General features: G+C 45.1%; 1 protein-coding gene across 2 annotated transcripts in view; it reads right to left on the reverse strand.

The window, feature by feature from the left end:
• Positions 1-15,524, reverse strand: part of STAM (signal transducing adaptor molecule) — a 252,063-nt gene extending 236,539 nt beyond the window's left edge. Inside the window, exons 1-2 of one of the 2 annotated variants that reach the window (XM_086941775.1) lie at positions 15,338-15,473; positions 4,339-4,416 (exon numbers count right to left, since the gene is read on the reverse strand). Coding sequence is in view for 1 of the 2 variants with exons in the window: in XM_086941774.1 (XP_086797900.1) it covers positions 15,338-15,377 (40 nt within the window). In the remaining variant the exon portion in view is untranslated. Of the gene's footprint in view, positions 1-4,338; positions 4,417-15,337 lie in introns of both variants that reach the window. The other variant, XM_086941774.1, reaches the window with a different exon arrangement.
• Between the last annotated feature and the right edge of the window lie 1,942 nt (positions 15,525-17,466).

Below are 17,466 nucleotides of genomic sequence, written 5' to 3' on the forward strand. Positions count from 1 at the left end.
CTGGGGCCAACCCGTTGATGTAGGTGAAAAGCCACAAACTCATAGTTTTATGAGTTTTCATAAAACCACTGCAAGTGGATTCCATCCTGGAAACAGGGATTTAAATTACCCACATTTATTTGGGGTATATGGTGAAAGTGTTTATGAGAACAATTAGTTTCAACAATTAGAGAAGTTAGATGTGCAAATGCAAATTTGTTGACATAAAGTTGGATGTGCAAATTCAAATATGTGTTCAGCTTCTATAAGCAGGATTCTCCAACTATTTGCAATTTCACATCCATATATTTTGTGCAGGCGCAAGGTTTGGAAAACTAAGACCGCCGTGGTTATTCAGAAGCTCTCCAGATATTTTTGAGCATTCAGTCAGACACTTGAAGATATAGATATTAAAGGAGCAAATTTCTATATTTTCCCTTACTTAATATGAATTGGGCTGTGATCATCTTTAGCATAATGTATGCTTAAGAACCTGAGTTGGATAACTGTTTGGGTAAATGAGCTTACTCTAGGATGGCTATCGATAATGTGAGGTAGGAGCCCGAATTCAAGCACAGTTTGTTTAAAAGGCAAATGTTTCACATTGGGTCAAAATATCACTGGTAGCAGAAGGAGCGGTCGTAGTGTTCATAATAGGTATTGCAGCTAAACTCCTGTTCAGTCAGAATTTTGGAAAATGTTGGTTACTTGTTTTCTTTTACAGAAGTTCATACCTCACTATTGCCATGTGTATTCACTGTAAATAAAGATGTTAATATTTAATAATTTGTGATACTCAATGTATTACCCTTCGAGAGGATGGCAAGCTGGGTCAATCTTTCAAGGAACTCAAACTTGTGATCTGCTGATCACCGTTTTGTTCAAGCAGTGACCTTCAATTCAATGAGCTAACCCTCAGTGGTCATTAAAATCCAGCACAAACAGATGGTTGTAAGCCTTCATTATGAGTGATCTGGAAATGGGCCGCTTGTAGCACTGGCAACTACTGGGGAGGGAAAATCCAGCCCATTACAACTTGGACTCCGAGGATCCACTGAGAAATAAGTAATCTGTAATTTCAGGTCTGTTTAACAGTCATCAGGTATTTCCTTATTTTGTCCCAGACTTTCACCCGGAGTTTTTCACTGCTGAACTCTAGGACAAAGTAAAAATCTCATAACTCGGACGGGATTGGTTAACTGCTGTTACCAGCCTCATCAGAATTAAGTGGTCAGCTGTAATGAGGGTCATGGTGTCGCACTATACATCCACCTATATATCCCTTCATAATTATTTTTCATATTTCTTATAAGTGGTTTTAGAATTAAAATGTATTTCTTTGTAGTAATTTGCATTTCAACATCACTAAAAGCACTCTAGTCCAAATAGTAATTGGGTGGTCTACCAGAATAAAACATTGATGAAGCGAGATTCAGAAATAAAATGCGTTTTCGCTCGCTAAGTTATACTTCCATAATGAATTAATAATATTAATGGGTTTATGCATGATTTGTACTAATTCAACCTAGTTTAAAAATGCATTTACACGAACATGAGGGAATTAACATAAGGTGCTCTTTCTTGCATTTGCGAGTGCGTTGAATTAATAAACTAACTTTGTTTTGTCAACATTAGTTGCGGCTGTTTAAATAATGGCATGTGCTCTTTTTAAATGTGCTTTTGTCTATGTTGTGTTTTTTACGTGGCAGAGACTCGTGGATAATCCTGAGGCCCATGTGAAGAAGGTCTTTATAACTGCTGCTTAATTGTGCTTGAAGCTAGATAACATAAACTAATGGGTTAACATTAGTAAAGGGGGTGGGTAACAGAATGACTTTCATTATTCAAATTAAATAATGTTTTGTGTTTCTTTGCATACTAGTTCTTCGAGAAAGAGGCTTGAGGCATAGCTTATAAGTGGGTGTTTGGAATCCTGTCATAATGAGCCGAGCACAGCAAAAGAATGAAAAGAGAGTTTGTCACATTCATAATCGTCAGTAAACAAAATATGAGGAACTGTGCAGGATGTGCTCCGTGTTGTATAAATTCCATGGACAGGATGCGGCAGAAAAGCCAAGCTGAGGAAGCAGCGAACTGTTATTTAATAAGTTGTTGCAAATACCTCGGAAGCCAATGTCGCTTGTGGACAATAGACAAGGACGTTTAAAAGAGGCACGATTTTGGAATGAGAAAAGGATGATCTAATGTGGACTGACAGCTGTCAGCCAATGAAAGCGCTGGATGTCTTTTAAAAAGTATTCTTTTAGTTAGTTTTAGATAGAGAAAAGGTATAAAACTTGGTCGCTTGGGAGGAGCTTTGCTGGCTCGTTCCTGAAACCTGTAGAGCGTGAGATGCTGACGGACTTTTGACTCACGTAAGGGAGAACAAACTAATGACTTTCCTTTTTTAGGTTTTATTACGTTTAGTTAGGGAAATAGGGTTTAGGGAATGAGATTCTTTTGCTTAAATACTTTCCGTGCTGATTTTGTTTGAAGCTGACAGTCTAATGTTCCTTTACTTAATTTTTCATTTGAACATAAAGTTAATAAAATAGATTTTGAAATGACAAGCTGGTCTTGATTATTTTGAGTCTAGTTACCATCAGTTAATCCATTGCCTAGGTGACTTAATTAAATGTCTTTATTTAATAAACATGATAATGATAAACTGCAGTTGTATATAAATGTAAATAGTTCCGATTAATTAGGTCACATGATTCAGTTGGCCAATTCTTGTCTCAATCATTTATGGGCCTTGTGTAGAGTTTTATGATTAATGGTGAGTATCATGGTGTAGGGTTGTGCTTTTGAGACAGAATTTCTTTAGGCCCGCTGGATCAACATCCATAAAGAATTAAGATTACCATCTTTTCTTTGAGGCAAGGAAGTTATGAGGGGAGGAAAAAACGGAACAAAGAATTCCACACAATTTACACTGCCAAAACAGATCTTCACACAAAGTTTAATGTATGACTCTTAGGCCCTCATTACGAAGTCCGACTGAAATTGTATCATAATGGAAACTACCCGACTTCGAAGTCGGCGGATCTATCTGACAAATTAGGATGTGAACATCCATGAGGCAGTCGAAAACATCAATTTTTTCATTGTGGCTTGTGCTGCAGCCGAAAAAGCGTCACTGCATAAGCCGCTTTGGAAAAATGGTTGTTTTCAAACATCCATGCACTTCGTGCCAGCCATCATTTGGTGCCTGGCACACGGGACATGGATGTTTGTGCAGACACCACAGGTGGGGCCCAGGTCTCATAGCGGAGGACGCAGGAGAACGGGGGCCCTGCTAGGGGACCTAAAGTCTTTTTCTGGAAGCCTTTCTATGGCGGTCTAACCAACCTTTAAAGGCTGCCTGAAATAGACATTGTAATCCCTATGGCAGTGCCTGAGCAGGCACCGGGGGCCCCTACTGTAGGATATTGCTCTCCAACCAACTGTCCGAAGCATCAGTCGGTACCTCTGCCCGCTGTCTCCGACCGCCTGCATCATGTAGGGGTCGGACTGTGGCACCAGATGTCGGCCGGACCGCAACCGATAGCCTGTCGATTGAGATCCGACCGACATCATAATGAGAACCTTAGATTGAAGATGGGTCACGGGCAGGAGAGACTAAGCCGATGGAGAAAAATATCAACTTGACTATGAAAGAAATAAAGTTGCAGGTATTTCCTGCAGCTCTGTTTTTCATGTTTCTGACACAAATATATTAGGCCAGCAATGAGCTTGTGGAAGAAAATTAGGATGCAAATTACTCATTTCTGACCAAAGTAACAAATCTGACAGACATGTTAGGAATCGAAAAAAGGAAATGAATTGATTGGGTGTCTCATTAACAAAACTATTGGAATTGTCTACTTAGTTGACATACTGGTTCACTGATTTGGGTTTTCAAAATAGATGTCTCGGTTTCAGCAGGAGGATGTTTTACCACATAGAAATTATGAGGTGGTTGAGGATTATGGCATTGGTTTTTAGTTTGGGTGTGGTTAAGACATGAATCCCCAAAGCTAAGGGAGGAAAATAAAAGGTAGAAAGTTTTTAGAAAGATCATTCAACGCCTAAGCCGGGAGTCAAGGCTACGAGTGCATTGTGAACAAGCCAATTAACATCCATCTTTGATAGGAATTTGAGGACAGAGGCGGAAAATTTCTGTTCAAAGTTTGTAGCAAAAACCCAATATTGACAAACAAGTGCGTCCATTAAACAATAGTCCGCTCCACATCTTCAGTAACACACACCCATTCCCCTTTTCACACTATTGTTAAGTCATTTACCAGTCAGTATAGAACGCACCCTTTGCCAGAAATAGAACAAATACATCAACAATACAGACTGAACTTCTTTTACCTCTAGGCTTTTACAAACGAGGCTCCTGTGAAAGTCCAAATTTCTATTCACGGCCAGTGTTTAAGGAGAAATGAACTGCTAGAGTAAGGAAATAAGAGAGTGAGAACTGTATCCCATAGTTTGCGATTGTGCAAAAGGGAGGTAACATACAAAGAGGCTTTCAGGTGTACATTTACCTCCAAATTCTTTTTAGAGGTCAGAAGAGGCTGCACTACCTTAAGATTCACTCTATTTATATTCTAAAGTAAGCGGAGGGAGAGGCTAAAGCATGGTTACGTTTCATCGGGCCCAAAGCTCTATAAACAGGGTTTAAGGGTAATCTACTTCTCAATACTCCCTATGTCGGGAATGACAAAAGCACATGCATCAGCTGGACAAATGCGCAAAAGTTTTATGCTTTTAAAAGACAAACAAGAATATTTAATCATAAACATTTGGAAAACGCCATTTTCAACGTACCTCCATCATACAATATGAATCATCTATCCTGATTTGATATAACTCCAGGTTCTTAGTTAGCTTTTGGGTGTTTATATGCTGCTTTAAGACTTAAGAAATAGTGCAGTGAATATGGATGACACATTTGTAAGATTTTAGAAAAACTCAAACAACCTTCGTCTTTTATAGCATTGTTAAAGTGATCCAATAAAGGCACGACTTCAGATTGACGAACTGCTTTGCGTTGCGAGCAACACAGAGCAAAACTTGTCTTAATCATAAAACCCCAATTCAAGGTTAAACACCAACTTAAGCATAGAGAAGGAACTATTACAGGACAGAGAGTGGTATCTTGAGACAGCAAAAGCCCTAATAGGTTTGCGGGAGAGAGAAAAGAAAAGTGCATGCTAAGGTAAAGGGATGTTAAACAACTCTCGATCCAACTATAGTATTGGAGGGTACTGAGAGCTTCAGAAAGCAGATTTAAATTAATTGCTCCTGTACAACTGTCAATGAATCCCCGGCACTATTCAGTATATAAGTGGGAAAACCTTGTGATGTTGGCACTCCAAACAATAATCTGCCAGGTTTTACATAGGGAATGGTTTCAGTGAATGTCCTAAAGAAGCTAGAACCCTATCCTAGATGTCGCTAAAGGTAAGGAAAAGTTGCAGTTTTGATGAGTCCACTGAACTGGTATTTACTGCAAAGCGCTTGTTCAGCGCGCTCACAGTTGGCAAAAAGCAGACCTATGATAGTTTAAAGTTAAAGATGCTTGACAAGTCCGTATCTTGGCATATGAGAACCAACTCTAAGGATTTCCTCCTCCTAGGTGTACTCAAGATTGCAAAGTGCTAAAAGTTAAATCAATAAGGAAAATAAAACTGCAGAAGTCCAGTACCTTCTGTAACAGGCAGTAAAAAACAAACACCTGAAACGATTCTGTAGGTTTACAAGTTTTTCTTAAAGCAACAGTCCTTAAGAAAATACCAACTTTTGAAAGTAATCTGGAACAGCTTTGTGTGTACTATTTCCCCCGGGTTTGTTTCCCCAACGTAGTAGTGCAGAGGCTTTACATTACGGAGCGAGTCGTAATGATCTATGTTCACTAAGGGGCAGATTTACAATAACTGGAGCATCCCTAGGGATGCGCCAGTTATTGTGCGCCGCAGCGCCGCCACCCATGCGGCGCACCATGGGGCAAAAACGGCAGAGATACGTGACGCATCTGTGCCGTAAATGTGGCGCATTGCTGGAGCTGCGTCGCAAGTATGATGCAGCTCCAGCAAGGCTCAGGGGTGCCCTATCTGTTCAATGCTGCATCAAGCCTTACCCCGGCTTCAAGCAGGCGCAGGGTCTTGACTTAGCATTGGCCTAAAAGTGACTGAGTGAAATCTTGTAGATTTCACTCAGCCACTTTTGCGAGGCGCACCTGCCCCGGAACGCCCACCCTGCGCCAGAACATCCACATGTGGCGCAGGGCTTTACAACGTGACGCATCTGCCTAGATGCGTCACGTTGTAAATGGGTCGCAGGGATGCGCCACATTTACACTGCCGTTGCGTGATGCAAACGTGGCACAAGTCCAACATAAATCTGCCCCTAGGTGTTTGTAGTGTATGCATACTTCTGTGTTCTTGTGTTGAAGATGCGCGGTCTTCCCTTCGAATGTGAGCTGACAGGAGTAGGCACTTAGCCTCGCAGTGAGTGTACCTTAATGTTGCTGCTCCCAATGACCAGAGGGGTTCCACAGTTTGGGCATACATGGGAACAAACCTGGCATAATATTCTGCTAGGCCTAAGAAGGAGCGCAAAGCGTCCTTGTCCAAGGGTGCCTTAGCTTCTTTGATGGCTCTGATGAGTGACATTTTAGGTTTTATACCTGAACTAGAAATGGTGTGACCCAGGTAATTTAACTCATTAGTGGCAAACTTACATTTATCCTTCCCGATTGTCATATTTTTCTTTGAAAAACTGACTACAACTATCCTTAGCAAGCAAATGTGTTCTTCTAGGGTATCAGCATGAAAAAGAACATCATATTGATATGCCTGTACACCCCGGAGATTGCCAAACAGATGCTCCAAAAGTTTCTGAAAGACGCTTGCAGCGCATGCCAAACCGAATAGCAATCTCAGGTACTTTAATGCCCCGAAAGGAGTAACGAATGTAGAGAGTTCTTGTGAGTCTTTGCTTAGAGGTAGAGAGGCCCTTACTAGTTTGTTTCCTTCTTGGTTAGGTGAACGATTGAACGTGGTTACCCCCCTAAAGAGACAAATTATATGCATTTCTGTGGTTTACCTCCTTGTCATTGTAAGGGGGAAAGGTGATGTAGTGTATACATACTTCTGTGTTCCTGTGTTGAAGACGCGCGGTCTTACCCGCACGCCCTAAAATGTATATTATTGTATTCCTTCGGGGGTTCCTAGGCGACGGTCGGGTTCCACAGCAGTTACTTCTGCCGTGGATTCCAGACTAGATGCCTGGGAGCGTCGAGGGCTTATTCTGAATAAAACCACTTCCAAAAACTATTCCAGAGTGCCACCATCTGTCTTCTAGAGTGTTACATACCATGATACTAACATCTTTGCTGTCACGATAATTAGGCTTAATTCACACATCAAAACCTATTGAACTAGGCACCTGAAGCTAACAAAATCAAGAACATTTGAAGGGAAAAAAAAGAGATAGGACATGATAAAAGCACATGATAAAAGCATTTGAAGAGTCAGAGGAAAACCAACAGCTTGACAAACCACCAAGGGCAAAACATTCCAAGTTTAGGGACCACATAGAAAGAGCAACAATCAATCCTCCCATCAAACTTGGCAGACAAGACCAATTACCTTTTAAACTGTTGGAGGCGTAGACAATATCTCAAAAGCAACTAACATTTATTAGCAGCCAGTGAAAGCGTCCGGAGAATAAAGTGAAACTGGCACTTCATAAACTCACAGTTAAGACTACAAAGAACTTTGTAGTCTGCAGATACAAAAGTTGGCATGGTCAAACAGAAGCAAACAAATGCTTGCATAAGTGGGAAGCGAGTTCAAGTTCAATAATTTGTATAGCGCACTACTCACCCAGAGGGTCTCAAGGCGCTTGATGGAGGGTGAGTGCGTTATTTATCGAATAGCCAGGTTTTTAGCTGCTTCCTGAAAGAGAGGTGGTTCTGTGTGAGGCGGAGGTGAGTGGGGAGAGAATTCCAGGTTTTGGCCGCTAAGTAGGAGAAAGATCTTCCTCCAATGGTGGATCTATTAATGCGTGGAATTGCGGCGAGGGCTTGATTGGATGAAGGTAGTTGGCGAGTGGGTGTGTAGAAGGACAGTCGTTTGTTGAGGCATTCGGGTCCTAGTTCGTAGAGGGCCTTGTGTGCGTGGGTGAGGAGACTAAACGTTATTCTCTTGTTGACGGGAAGCCAGTGGAGATCTTTCAGGTGACCAGAAATGTGAGCTTGACGGGGGATGTCCAGTATGAGTCTAGCTGAGGCGTTTTGGATGCGTTGGAGTTTTTTCTGTAGTTTGGCTGTGGTTCCGGCGTAAAGGGTGTTTCCGTAATCTAGTCGGCTAGTGACTAGTGCGTGGGTGACTGTCTTTCTTGTTTCGGTGGGGATCCAGCTGAAGATTTTTTTGAGCATGCGCAGGATGTTGAAGCATGATGATGAGACGGCGTTGACTTGTCTGGTCATCGATAGGGAGGAGTCAAGGAAGAAGCCCAGGTTACATGCGTGGTCCGTAGGTATGGGTGCGAACAGGGCCGGTGACCACCATGAGTCGTCCCAGGCAGCGGGGGATGAGCCTAAGAGGAGGACTTCCGTTTTGTCCGAGTTTAGTTTTAAACGGCTGTTTTTCATCCATTCGGCTACTTCTTTCATTCCTTCGTGTAGATTGGTTTTGGCGGTGTTAGGGTCTTTGGTGAGGGAGAGGATCAGCTGGGTGTCGTCAGCGTAGGAGATGATGTTGAGGTTGTGTTGTCGCGCGATGGATGCGAGGGGACTCATATACACGTTGAAGAGGGTGGGACTGAGTGATGATCCTTGTGGTACGCCGCATATGACTTCAGTGGCCTCTGATTTGAATGGGGGGAGGCGGACTCTCTGGGTTCTTCCGGCGAGGAACAAGATGATCCAGTCCAACGCTTTTCCTTGTACTCCAACGTTGTTGAGGCGTTGTATGAGTGTGTTATGACAGACTGTGTCGAAGGCGGCGGAGAGGTCAAGTAGGATGAGGGCAACTGTTTCTCCGTTGTCCAGTAGCGTTCGGATGTCGTCTGTAGCAGCGATGAGGGCGGTTTCGGTGCTGTGTTTGGCTCGGAAGCCGGACTGTGAGGGGTCAAGTGAATTGTTGGGTTCAAGGAAGGCGGCGAGCTGACTATTGACGGCTTTCTCGATGACTTTGGCCGGGAAGGGGAGGAGTGAGATGGGGCGGTAGTTTTTAAGTTCAGAGGGGTCCGCTGTGGGTTTCTTCAGAAGAGCGCCGAGTTCGGCATGTTTCCAGCTTTCTGGGAAGGTAGCGGAGATGAAGGAGCAGTTGATGACATTGCGGAGATGGGGTGCGATGATGGAGTCTGCTTTGTTGAAAATGTGGTGGGGACATGGGTCAGTTGGCGATCCAGAGTGGATGGAGTTCATCAAGCGGATGGTGTCTTCAGTCGTGATTGGGTTCCAGGCGCAAAGGTTGTGAGAGTGCTGTTTTGGTTTGGAGTTGGGTGGAGTGGGTTGTTCTTCGGACAGGTTTTCAAAGCTGTTATGAATGTCGGCGATTTTGTTGTGGAAGAAAGAGGATAGAGAGTCGCAGAGGTCCTGGGAGGGAGTGATGTCGTTGGTGCCGGCGGTGGGGTTGGTAAATTCTTTGACGATGTTGAATAGTTCCTTGCTGTTGTGGGCGTTGTCGTCGAGTCGATCCTTGAATGCTGATTTCTTGGTGGATCGGATCAATTGGTGGTGTTTGCGATTGGCGTCCTTGAAGGTGGTCAGGTTGTCAGTGGTTGGGTTTTTTCTCCAGGTTTTCTCGAGGGTACAACATAACTTCTTGGATTTATTAAGGTCATCGTTGAACCAAGGGGCCTTTTTGCTTCTTTTTTTGATCTGGTGGTTTTTAAAGGGTGCTAATTTGTCAGCGCTGTGGGTGATCCATTGTGTGAGATTAGTGGCAGCTTGGTTTGGGTCCGATGATATGGCGGGGGGGGGGGTTTGGTTAAGTGATGTGAAGAGTTGGTCAGTGGTGATTTTGTTCCAGTTTCTTCGAGGAATAGGTTCTGGTGGGATGTGGGTCGTGGTCTTTTTGTAGCTGAAGTGAATGCAGTTGTGGTCCGTCCAGTGGAGGGCTGTGGTGTGATCGAAGGAGATGTGTTTGCTGGAGGTGAAGATAGGGTCGAGCGTGTGTCCGGCTAAGTGGGTGGGGGTGTCAACAAGTTGTTTGAGTCCGAGATTGTCCAGGTTGTCCAGAAGGGTGGTGGTGTTGCTGTCGTTTTTCTTTTCCAGGTGGAAGTTGAGGTCTCCCAGTAGAATGTAATTCTCGGAGGTGTGGGCATGTGGGCTGCTGAAGTCAGTGATGTCTTCGTTAAATTGTGTGCGGGTTCCTGGTAGTCTGTAGATGAGGGTGCCTCTAAGTGTGGTTCTGGGGTCGGTGTGGATCTGGAAGTGAAGGTGTTCGGCGGTCGCGAGGTTATCGTCAGAGCTGGTCGTGATTCGGATGGTGTTCTTATGGGCGATGGCGATGCCTCCTCCTGTTTGGTTGGTGCGATCTTTTCGGATGATCTTGTAGGCGTCCGGGATGGCTATGGCGATGTCGGGCGCTGATGAGGTGTTCATCCAGGTTTCTGTAAGGAAGGCGACGTCCGGTGATGTAGTGTCGAGTAGGTCCCAGAGTTCAGTGGCGTGTTTGTGGACCGAGCGGGTGTTCAGCAGGATGCATTTCAGGCGGTTAGATTCGGAGCTGTGTTTGGAGGAGGAGGATTTGGTATGGGTCTTGATGCAGGCGAACTTACAGGAGTGGCAGGAGAAAGGACCGTGGGTGTGTCCTGGGGTAGCTACGCAGCATTGTGGGGTGCGACCGGGGTTAAGGGCAAGGAGAGTAGCGGCGGCATACGTTATGCGGGTGGTGTGGATTTTGCGGGGACCAGGGGGGTCTGGCGCTGGGCACGGTCCAAGCGCGAACGGGCGTAGACGGGCTTACCTTAGGTGCACCTTCGGCACGCATGGGGCGCGATCGCTGCGCGTGAACGCTGCGCGCAAAGGCATCAGTCATAAGTGGATAGTGGAGGGGGGAGGGGCGAGGGAGGAGCAGCTGGGAGGCGGGAGCGGGGTGGATAGCTGGGCTGTGAGGCAGAACAACAAGCAAACAAACAAAATGGCAGCGAGCCAAAAAGCGCAACAGGACGAGATGGGGCACGACCTTAAACAAGCGCTAATAGACTGGTCAGCACAGTGAGACAACAATAAACAAAGCAGGCAAAGCGGGTTACACAGACAAAAATAATGGTACAGTAAATATCAATGCACGGTCTCAATAGTACAGCGCTACAATCTCTAATGAATCTGCAGTGCGAGCAAGTCAGGTAATAGGCGCTACGATGCCTGGCAGCTTCTAGCAGTGCAAGCAGAGCATGGAGATCCGATCGTAACGATACCAGCTTAATGTGCAGGGAGCAGCGAGGGGAGCGACCGCTTCGCAGAAGCTCAGGACGGTCACAGCGTTATTGCCGGATGGGTAGGGCTTCACTCTCTGTGGGAGGGAGGAGCAGCTGGGAGGCGGGAGCGGGGTGGATAGCCGGGCTGTGAGGCAGAACAACAAGCAAACAAACAAAATGGCAGCGAGCCAAAAAGCGCAACAGGACGAGATGGGGCACAACCTTAAACAAGCGCTAATAGACTGGTCAGCACAGTCAGACAACAATAAACAAAGTAGGCAAATCGGGTGACACAGACAAAAATAAAGTTACAGTAAATATCAATGCACGGTCTCAATAGTACAGCGCTACAATCTCTAATTAATCTGCAGTGCGAGCAAGTCAGGTAATAGGCGCTACGATGCCTAGCAGCTTCTAGCAGTGCGAGCAATGCGTGCAGAGCGTGGAGATCCGATCGTAACGCAAAGCCCACTCTGCCAACAAATGACTCCATTCAGGAATAAATTAAAGTATCCAATGCACACATTTTACTTTTTAAAAAATACAGGCACCAAGCTGCAAGGAAATGGAAAAAAGGTTGCACCATATAAAATTAGTAATGTTTAAGTGATTCCATTTCCATCATTTATAAATGAAGACATTTTTGCTAAAAAAGGCCTGGCTTATTTGTAAAAGCCTGCAATGTAGCGAGTTACGGTTTTCTATTAAAGCAAAAAGAAAGTAATTATCACTTAAATGTTAGATTGGGTATTTACGCTTTGCATATCGGAGAGAGCAATGTTATGTTATGTTATTTTATTTTTATATAGTGCAAATTACCACTGGTCTCTAAGCGCTTAAGAGAAGAAGCAGGGCACTGCAAGACTTCAGGGCGACAGGCTAAACAGATGTGAGTGTTGCTCTGAACAGGTGTGTTTTTGGCATCTTTCTAAAGGGGAGCAAGGCTGGTTCCCTACGTAAGGACTCTGGTAGGTCATTCCAGATCCGTGGCAGGAGAATCGAAAACGCTCTGACCCCTTTGGTCTTAAGGTTGTAACTAGAAGAGGTTAATCTGCAGGTCTCTGAAGAACGCAATGCCCGTCCCGGCACGTACTTTTGTACTCTGTCTTTTATGTATTTTGGCGCATCTCCGTGTATTGCCTTGTGGGCTATGCACAGGCTCTTAAAGTGGACCCGCTGCTCTATAGGCAGCCAATGCAATTTATGCAGCAGGGGGGTAGCTCTTATGCGCCTAGGGAGGTTAATAATTAGCCTAGCTGCGTCATTTTGAACAACCTGCAGCCTCCGTAGTAACTTCTGTGGGATGCCTAAATAAAAAGCATTCCCATAGTCAAGCTGGGAGATGACCGTAGCTGATACAATTGATTGTAGGACAGAGGTGGAGAGGAGAGGGACAAGTTTCCGTAGTTGCCTGAGTAGGCTCATGCATGTACCCATTACTGTCGATACCTGGCTAGACATCGACAGCTAAGAGTCGATCTTCAGACCCAGGCTCTTTACTACTGGTACTGGGGTTGGTGCCCCACCTAACTCCGAGGGCCAGAACAGTTCGCACCAAGGGCTGTTTTGAACTGGGACAATAAGCACCTCGGTTTTGTCCAGTTTAATTTTTAGCGAGTTAGCTGCCATCCAGTTTACAGTGTAACTGATAAGATTTCTCACAGATTCTTGACCCTGGCTGGTATGGTCAAGGTGGACCAGGAGTTGGGTGTCATCCGCGTAGGTAAAGACCTGGCAACCCCTGCCTGTGAGCGCCTCCACCAAGGGCTGCAGATAGATGTTAAAGAGGAGTGGAGACAACGCAGAACCCTGGGGGACTCCACAGGTCAGGGAGCCCAAGGTCGACACCTGGTCCCCCATTTGGACTCTCTGGGTACGGTTGGTGAGAGAGGATCTTAGGCACTGGAGAGCTTGTCCTTTTATGCCCAGATTCGACAATCGGCACAGCAAGATGCCATAGCTGACCGTGTCGAATGCCGTTGACAGATCTAATAAAATCAGGGCACTCTGGTGTTTTTTAATCGGTCCTGCATCTAAGCTCATCCAGAACCGACACCATCACCAGCTCATTGCTATGATGTGTCCTGAAACCCGCTTGTCTAGAGTGTAGGAGATGGTGATCATCTAGATATTTTGAAAGGGATTTCAGGACATGTTGTTCTAATATTTTAGCAAGGAAAGGGAGTTGTGAGATGGGTCTGTAGTTTTTTACGGCCGACGCATCCGCCCCTGGTTTTTTCAACAAGGGAGTAACCCTTGCCTCTTTCAGCATTTCTGGTAAGTAGCCCAGATCTAAGGACTCATTGAGTAGTTCCAGGGCTGCTTTTCCACTCCCGGCAGGGCCATTTGAAAAATGCCCGGCGGGCAGGGATCCATTCTCGAACCAGATTTGGTCTGTTTGGCTACGGTGGTTAAGGTGACCTGGTCGAGTTTTGGAAAGCTGGTCAACTGACTACTCCGGCAGGGGAGGTGTGATGGAGCATACTGGTCTAGGAGACTATGGTCCACGGGATTTGCAGTGATTTCTGAGACAATACCCCGAACCTTTTGAATGAAAAATTCCTGAAACCTATCACAGGTCTGCAAGTCTCCAGTGACGTTTTTGTCCCCTAATTGGCTCAGTTCTTTCAGTATTGCAAAGATCTCTTTTTGTTTATTTCCTGCCTAACTAATCCTAGTTTCGTAGAATGCTGTCTTTTTCTCTAGGATAGCTGATTTATATGTGTCAAGGATGGTTTTATAATGTATTAGATCTAAATCCCTTCGGCTATCGAAGAACAGGCATGAAACTTACTGAAAAGATAACCAGCTAATGGAAATGAAACAATTCATTTCTCCTGGGACTGCAGAATCTGGCACTGAAGTTGTTGAAGGTAGGCCAAAGGGTGCTAGTGGGAAGAGCCTTTGTTCCACCGTGGCAGGAGGAAGATGGCTCAGTTGCTTCTGCAAAGCAATAAAAAGCCACTTGATGGCAATGCAGGCTCTTGCAGACAAGCATTCCCAGCACCGCCACACGCATCATAAGGGAGTAAGGACTCGATGCTGACAATTGCGGATGTGGAGCTCTTCCTCCAACACCATGGGCTTACAAGCAGTGGTAGCATGCGAGACAACAAAGGTCACCCACCCCTCCTAGGACCCTGGATTATAGGCATATATTTGCTAGTCAGAGCGAATGGGGCATGCAGCTCACCCATTCAGAGTTTTCTGAAGCATAGATGCCGATTTTTCTCTTTCTGGTGCATACAAAATGCCTCCTGGCCACTGGATACAATAGAATTCATCAGGTAGCCCTCAAAGTTGGCAGGCTGAACGTTTTCTGCATATGGATGAGAGCAGAACTGGGGGTCATCCAAACAGGACTTATCCAAAAGAGACCAGAGTCTGTATATCAGATAAAACAAGTATTATTACAAACAAAGGGTCTACCCCACTAGCCACTCCTGTGGGAAGGAAACCAGCTCAAGCGAAGTACCTTGTCAACGCCTCCTGATGCTTTAATATGACCCGGTTAACTGTCATGTGAAAAGAGAAGAACAAGCAAATGACACTCCGTAGCGCTCTAAATTGGCCAAAGCAAAATAACTGAGACTAATGCATAGTCTTCCCCGTGTCTATGATTAAACTGGTACCTGCCCAAACACCTTAAGGAAAGCTTTTCTAAAAAGGTCTCGAAGTACAAGTAAAAAACATCTTCTGAAAGTTAGAGATCCGCAAATTATACAAACAGAAAGAACTAAAAGTAGTTTGAATCGAGAGTGAAATGCAAACTACAGAAGACACACGTCGTTCTCATACTTGCACACTGGCACGGGAGCAATTACGCTTACTGGCAAACACAAGCCAAGGAGAGAATCCCATGAAGTGACAGGCACTACAGGACATCTGGGTGGGAAGGGGTAAACCCTCCTCTTGTAGAGGCAGCACTTACCCACATCTGGATCGTAAGGGTTGGTGTTGAACAGGGGCATATCTTCGCCGGGGCTTTACTTTCAATGACAGGCTTCTAAAGTCAAAACCAGTTCAGAATTTCAGTGGACAGTTCGTAATCACTTCTTTAACGGACGTCTTTTGTCCCGTAATTACTGAGAAAAGAGAGCAAATCTTATGGCACATAGATGCTGACAGCCAATTAAGTAGGAGGAAACATATTCTTATTTGGCCTGTGAAAGTGCGGCGATCTTGGATTCGTTCCGAAGAACTGTTGTCATTGGATTGGCTAGAGAGTTTTTGTCAGCTAGCTTCATTGGTTGTGGTTGGGTGATGTATCGCGGCTTTGGAATGGTTGGGAAACACTTGCATGTTACTCATTGGCTGTGGGGCCCTGATAGCACGCTCAATGATGCATGAAATAGCGTCTAAATGTCCCGTTCTGTTGTCCCTAGCCAGGCTTCAGTGATTCTAAGATAACGATGCTTCCAGTGTATCTATTTCTCTGTTTGCCAGTAATTGAGCAGGCATTAGTCAGGGCAGTGAAGGCAGTGTGTGAGGAACGAGCACCAGCACATTTATAAGGTACTGTTACTTTTATTAGACTCTGCCATGAAGTAGCTTTTAGCTCACAAAGTTCCGCCGAGAGCCATCCGGTCAGTTGCCACATCACGAGCGCATGATCTCACGCAACAATTTTTTTTCTACCGCTGCTCCTCTTGAATTCCACAGTGGTTAGTTCCATTAGAAGCTATATATACCATTACCTGTGATGCGGCATCACGAGTCAATTACGCCACGTCCTGTGTGTCAAGCGTTTACATCAACGAGTGGGAGGGGGAGATAAGTGTGGCGGCTCTGGAACCTACTACAGTCCCGACAGTTATAATGGTCGCGAGATTTGGAAATGACGTGGGGTAGTGCTACACCTGCACTGAATATTGACTTTGAGCTAGAGAAAGGCTGGCAGTATGCACGAGTCATTAACGATTATCACTAAGCCCCAATAATACATTTTTTTTTAATTCTATGTCAGTCCACGGAGGCTCAAATTATGCTAGTTTAAAGTTGTTCCACCACTGCTGAGGCCACATCAACAATCGGTTTATGATAAAATGTCTTAAACGTTGAATCAAAGGACCAGTCTGCCGCAGTCATAATATCTTGTAAGCGGGAGCCAGTATTAAAGGCCTTGGTAGCCTTCGCTCCTCTAACAGAATGTGCTCCAAACATTGCAGTATCAACACCTGCCAGCCTTAATAACAAAGTAACTCACCTGGCTAAAGTCGCTGCAGTGACTGGGCGGAAAGGTCTCTGTAATGAAATCAACAATTGCCCTGCAACATAATTCCTGAACTCTAGTATAATCCTCATAACATTTTTTTTTTTAATTTTTTGTTTTTTAGTTTATTAGAAGGAACAAAGAGAGAAAAACCGCGGCAATCCCGCACATCGTCCCACGCAGGGGGCATAAGTATAGGCAGTTAGCAATGGTATTGAGCAACAGCAGGCTGCCATCGAGCAGAACAGGAGGGCAGAGCCACAAGACCAAGAAGCAATTCAGTTGCGAGCACAGTTCAAAGAGTCCATCGAGCCAGCCAAGCAGCTGTAGGAGTAGCAGCCGCCTGTGCACATATCCTATCATGTCCAGCTATGGTAGGCCTTAGTATCTGTGTGGGTGCCTCAAACAATCAATTAACAAAAGACAATAAGCCACCCCTCCCACCCCCGCAGTGGTGGTGACAACAACATTCATCAAGCATTCAATGTGTTTGCACTATTAGACCTGAAATAGATGGAGCACGCGTATGGAGGATGGACAAACTGCAGATGGTAAACCTTTGGAAAGAAAACGGACCAAGGGGCCCCAGCGGAATTGGAAGTTTTTGAAGTTACCCAGGAAGATGTCCGCCACTCGTTCCATGCTAAGTAGTTTCCACAGTTTTGCGTGCCAGGGGGAAATCGCCGGAGCCTCCGTTTTTTTCCAGGCTGAGGCCAAGGTAAGTTTGGCGGCTCCAAGACATAGCCATAGGATTTGTTTATCCGCACGTGTCTGATGTTCGAGAGCGGGGTCTCGGAGGCCCAATAGCACATAGGCTATAGAGTCCTCCACCGGGTAGCCGAGGATCT

Source organism: Lissotriton vulgaris, chromosome 10, assembly GCF_964263255.1.
Source record: "Lissotriton vulgaris chromosome 10, aLisVul1.2, whole genome shotgun sequence".
NCBI lineage: Eukaryota > Metazoa > Chordata > Amphibia > Caudata > Salamandridae > Lissotriton > Lissotriton vulgaris.